Source organism: Cajanus cajan, chromosome 7, assembly GCF_000230855.2.
Source record: "Cajanus cajan strain Asha chromosome 7, NIPB_CcT2T_4, whole genome shotgun sequence".
In the NCBI taxonomy this organism is placed as follows: domain Eukaryota; kingdom Viridiplantae; phylum Streptophyta; class Magnoliopsida; order Fabales; family Fabaceae; genus Cajanus; species Cajanus cajan.
This window is the reverse complement of record NC_138523.1, coordinates 52,962,627-52,968,948: the sequence shown is the minus strand read 5'-3', so window position 1 is coordinate 52,968,948 and position 6,322 is coordinate 52,962,627. Positions and strand designations below refer to the sequence as shown.

The 6,322-nt window shown below is 25.9% G+C and overlaps 1 protein-coding gene across 1 annotated transcript; it reads left to right on the top strand.

Moving 5' to 3' along the window:
- Window positions 1-4,110: 4,110 nt before the first annotated feature.
- Window positions 4,111-6,322, top strand: LOC109792169 (putative polygalacturonase). The gene is made up of 6 exons (XM_020351550.2): window positions 4,111-4,216; window positions 4,350-4,685; window positions 4,795-4,915; window positions 5,022-5,196; window positions 5,299-5,369; window positions 5,541-6,322. The coding sequence occupies exons 1-6, from the start codon at window positions 4,172-4,174 to the stop codon at window positions 6,224-6,226; spliced, it is 1,434 nt and encodes a 477-aa protein (XP_020207139.1). The 5' UTR covers window positions 4,111-4,171; the 3' UTR covers window positions 6,227-6,322.

The window sequence follows — 6,322 nt, the reverse complement described above, 5'->3', positions numbered from 1 at the left end:
ACAAACACTGATTTGTCAAAATAATAATAACATCAATGATTTAATTGATAAACTTAAAAATAAGGACCAATCATATTAACATAAGTATAAATCAGGAACTAAAAAAGTTCGTTAGACTTATGAGAGATTAAAAACAAAACTTGTTATATTTTGAGAGACTAAAAATATATTTAAATCTTTATTTTTTTTTCAAATTTTATGATGAAATATAAACAAAAAAAGAAGAAATGTCATAAAACTATAATGATCAAATGTTTAATGAGTCACATACTTAATAAGTTTATAAACAATAAAATAAAAATAAAAGGTGTATTGGATTGATATTTCATAAAATTATTTAGCATAATTTTTTCTTTTGTGAATTTTAAAAGATCTTATAAAAAATTTAACGACTTTTAAGATTTTTTTAAAAGTTTTTATAATCAAGATTTTGTAATATAAATTTTAATGAATTTATATCATAAAGTTCATAAGATTTGGAAAGACTTTATAAGGTTTCAAAGGATAATGTGATTTTTTTTAAATAATTCAATTAATAAAAAAAGTAATATAAATGATAAGGTTTGAATTAAGAATAGTAAAATCAATAAAAAAATTAAATATTTTAATAAATAATTGATTATAACTTTATGTCCTCCTAAATAACATTCATTCATATATAACCTTCCATGTATTGATATTTTCAGATTTATGATATTCACTAAAAGGTAAAATTGTCAAAATTAACTCAACTGTATGGGCTAACCCATTGGACTATTAGACCAAACCTAATTAGGTTCATTATTTTTAAGTTTGAAAAAAATTGAGTCAATTTGACCTAACTAAATAGTCCAATTATGTTAAGCTTAGCCAATAAAAATTAGGCTTGAAAAGTATCAAGTCTTTTTGATTTGGTACTATTGACATTGATGCATAAAATTTGATATGAAATAATATCTTCATCTCTCCATGACAATTTAGTGATAAATGTTCCGACAATAAGATATAACATTTATTACCATAGCATTTAGAATGAACTCTATATATCTCACTATGTTATAACTTATCGTTAGAATAATAATAATAAAGATAAAATTGTCGCATTATGATTTTTTTATAAAACCAATAAAATTATCTAAAATAACTACTTCGCGCTACAGTAACCATAGTTTTAGCATTTAAAAAATATTTTAAAATAAATGATATTTTTACTTTTTAATATAATATTAAATATTAATTAATATATTTTTTAATTTATTCATTCATAGATTATTCAACCATCAAAATCAAAGATAATATATTTATTTAAAAAGTAAATTATTTTAATAAAATTATATAAAAAATTACATTTATTTTTAACATGAGTGTAGAAACTTTAAACTAATATTCATTGTGAGATGATGAAAGTATTAAATATTTAACGTGCACTTAATGAATTTTTTACAAATCTTAAATCAATGCTATTTGAAAATGCATTAACTCTTGAGATTAATGAATTACTTGAAAATTCATTTACTTGAAATTAATACATTTAAATTATCACCGTTTCTGTTTGAAGTCCGTAAATGTTAAACTTTCAAAAGTACAAGACAATTAATGAATTCAAATTTTAAGAGTAATGATTTTAATTTATACTTATTTCATAATGATATATGTATAATAAAATTACACGATATTTTTTATTATTATTTATTTATCATTAATAAAAAATAATAAATAAAGCAATGGAAAAGAGATATTTCTTATTGCATCATTACTTTAAAGAGTTAATCATCTATACACTGTCAGTGTAAAGTTTTTTTACACTGACAGTCAATTAGAGCTGTTAATAGTGCCTTTTTATCTGTTCATTTAATTAAATTAAAATAAAAAAGGCATTTTTAATGACTTTGATTGACTGTCAGTGTAAAAAACTTTACAATAGCAGCGTATAGGTGATTAACTCTACTTTAAAATACTATCCGGCTATGCTACGTACTACTTTGAGAATAACTTCTAACATGACTTAATTGGATATATGTTATGAGTTAATCACTTATACACTGTCAGTGTAAAGTTTTTTTACACTGTCAACCAATTATATCTTTTAATTGTGTCATGTCACTATAAACACATTTATTTTTAACTATAACAGGACACAATTAAAAGATATAATTGGTTGCCAGTGTAAAAAAACTTTACACTAACAATATATAGGTGATTAACTCATATGTTATTGCATTATTTTTAAAGCTGTTTATATTTCTCTATTGAAATTAAAAATAATATTCAGTCAATACACTGGTCATTAATTTGTTAATTATTTGTCTATAATTATAATTGTCTTCATATATTGGAAACCTTCTACGAAAATAAGAGTCAACAAGAGAAGAATAAAAAAATGTGATATAATACGAGTAATTGATGTAAGAATTTTAAATTAATAAAACATTAAAATATGAAATAATACTAGTAATTAATATGAGGTTAAAAATAATAAAACATTAAACATTGTCCCACCTATATAAAAACTTATTATTTATTCCTTTCCTATGATAAGTGTTGTCTTAAATTATTTTAGATATGTTTAGACTTAAAAATAAGTATTTTTAAATAAATATTTTAAAAAAATAAATTTTTAAGAAATAAATAAGAGTTGATTATTAAAAAAAAAAACTGTTTTTTTAACAATTTAGACAAACACATAAAAAATAAAAAATAAGTGTTTATTTTATTAAAAAACATTTTTAGAAATATTTTCTTAAAATAAATAGACTTCTTAATAGAACTAAGAAAAAATAATAAATAGGTGAAACAGAATAATAATTTATAAAATTAATCTTACGATTAATTTTCTTTATTAGAAATAATATAAAATAAAAATTACTTTTTACATCATATTATTAAGAATATAAATGAAAAAAAAGATAATTAATAATATATTAAAAAATTAACATGATATTTATTTGAGACTTATTTTTTCTTTTGATCTATCACTTATTAAGAAATAAACATTTTTGAAAACTAAAATATCAATTATTTCCTTAAGTCCTGTGTAAAAACTTTAAACAACTATAAAACAAAGGAGGGAGTAATAGAGTATAATAAATTATGATTTATAAGATATCCCCCCACTCACACACACTCTCTCTCTCTCTCTATGTATATATAAATAAATAGGCGTAAAATTTTAACGATTTAACCGTTCAATTTAAAGTTCTTAATGCATAGTTGGATCGTTAAAATTTAATCTATACATTAAAAACTTTAAATTGAATAGTTGGATCGTTAAAATTTGATGTAGAATATGAGTTATTGAACGGAGTAAATATAGGTAGACTTACTCCTAGAGTAAATGGATCCTTCCTCTATAGACTATAGTAACACTTTTTATATGTGATTAGATGTAAAACTTTTTGCAATGATTATTTTTATATCTAATATGTTAAGATATATTAATATTTCATTTATATTTATTCTATCATGTATTTTTTTTTTACTTTACGACAAAATTGTCTTAATTTTTTTTATATTATTATAATATATTTTATTTTTTGACTGAAAATTTATTACCTCTTTATTTATTAAAGATGTCATAATTTAGTTTACAAATATAAGTTATTTTTTAATTTTTATTTTAGTTTTTAACCCTTTTGATCTTGTATATGTACATTATGTGTTGGTAGGAGAGGATCCAAATTAAGAGAAATGTGAGTAATTGTCACAAAAGGTTTTTATTTTTTTTTACTTAAACATATTTAATAAAAAAATAAATTTACTCTTATAAAAAAATAGGTGTTGTTTTCATAAAATATTTTTGTTTTAAATGAACGTAAAAATTTAGAAAAGATACAAAAGAAAATAAATAATAATTATATTGTCTTTATCTTAATAATTTATAATATTTTGTTCCTCTAAAATTAAATAAATCACCAAAAATTATAACATTATACTTAAAATATAATACCAGACAGAGAAAAAAAGAAAAAATTGTCACTTTATTTATGAAAAAATTTTAATTTATAAAAAATAGGTATATTAAATTTTTTATCACAAAAATATAATTTTTAAAAATTATTATATTTTTAATATAAAAAATTATAAAATATTTTATTACCCCTACTTTAACAATTTTTCAGAATGTGTGTATATATATCTCCCATGTTAGTATCTTCTGTACTACAAGAGTAGAGAACTAGAACTTCACTGTGCCATGTCCCAGACCATGAAGTCGAGTCCACGACTCCGAAATTCTTATGTAATTTTGTCATCGTATCTTGAGTTTTTCTTATATATGAACACATATTTTGTCACGAAAAACCACCAAATACAGTTTTCTGATGCACGTAAACACATTTTTTTTTTGTTTGACAAACTATTGTTTTGTGTAGGTGATTGGTGTGATATCTGTAATGCTGATATTGGGATCACAAAATGTGAAGGTAGCAGAATGCAGGGTAGCAAATGAAGTGAGCAACGTTATTGAATACCCTGCCATAAATTGTCGAAAGCATGGTGCCTTATTGACAGATTTTGGTGGGGTTGGTGATGGCGTTACATCCAACACAAGGGCCTTTCGATATGCAATAAGCAATCTCAGCCAATATGCAACTGATGGGGGTGCCCAACTTGTAGTGCCACCTGGAAGATGGCTAACAGGACCCTTTAATCTCACTAGCCATTTCACTCTTTTTCTCGAATATGGTGCTGTTCTGCTTGCATCTCAGGTATATAGCCTATAAATAACGTTTTGTTTAGCACTCAGCACCATTGAGAACAGTATTCTCCTATTATCCACCGAAGGGTCTCTTATAAATTACATGACCAAATTGACAGGATGAATCTGAATGGCCACAACTTCCTGTACTACCTTCTTATGGAAGAGGAAGAGATGCTCCCGGTGGAAGGTTTAGCAGTCTAATTTTTGGAACTAACCTCGTTGATGTTGTAATTACAGGTAACTATTTAGCCCAAGTAATAGATCTTTATTCTTGTTAAAGTTCATTTTAAAGTGCTTCAGTTAATTTTAATTTGATTTGACTTTTTTTGAATTTGATCATTAGGTCAAAATGGTACAATTGATGGGCAAGGATCCTATTGGTGGAACAAGTTCCGCATGAGTCAATTGAATCTCACCAGGCCATACACGATTGAGATCATGTACTCTAGTCAAATCCAAATATCAAATCTCACATTGGTCAATTCCCCATCCTGGTTTGTCCATCCAATTTACAGCAGGTTTGATAAGGCTTCTTTGTTCAAATTTCTTAACCATGGCATTCCTGTTTTTTTCTTGATGTATTGTGTTTTAATTATTCTGATCAAGCTTTATATCTTCAGCAACATAATAATAAAAGGGCTTACCATTATGGCCCCAGTTGACTCTCCCAACACAGATGGGATAGACCCAGGTAAAGACTTTATTCTTCTATTATATACTTTCACTGACTTTATTCTTCTATAATTAGATTACATAATTGCAATTTAAGTGGTGAAAATAGTAATCTATTACTGAGACTGATTATATATATTAATTAACAACCACTGTCTAATTGTTCTATCTTTTTTTTCCCTCTTGATAGACTCATGTACAAACGTTAGGATTGAGGACTGCTATATTGTCTCCGGTGATGATTGTATTGCAGTAAAAAGTGGGTGGGATGAGTATGGAATTAAATTTGGAATGCCAACCCAACACCTAATCATTAGAAGGATTACTTGCATATCCCCTGATAGTGCCATGATTGCTTTTGGAAGTGAAATGTCTGGTGGAATCCAAGATGTTAGAGCTGAAGATCTCACTGCTATCAACACTGAATCAGCAGTTAGAATCAAAACAGCAGTTGGTAGAGGGGCATATGTGAAAAACATATTTGTGAAAGGAATGAACCTCAACACCATGAAATATGTATTTTGGATGTCTGGCTCTTATGGATCACACCCTGACCCTCACTTTGATCCCAATGCACTTCCACTCATTACTGGAATAAATTATATGGATGTCATTGCAAGGAACGTCACAAAATCCGCAAGACTTGAAGGGATTTCCAATGACCCTTTCACCGAAATCTGCATTGCTAATGTGACTATCCAAGTGAGTGCGGAGAAAAAGAAGCTTCAATGGAATTGCACTGATGTTGCTGGAGTTACAAGCAGGGTCAATCCTTACCCTTGTCCTTTGCTGCCAGACAGAGGGAATTTTGATTGTCCTTTTCCAAATAACGTTCTGCCCATTGAAAATGTTCAGTTCAGGACTTGTAATGTCTAATTCTAGTTGCATGGGTGTATTTGAACTTTGATAGCAAAAGTGTTTTTATCCATGCAGTTGTTTTAAGAAAATGAAATCAAAAGAAGTAATTGATTA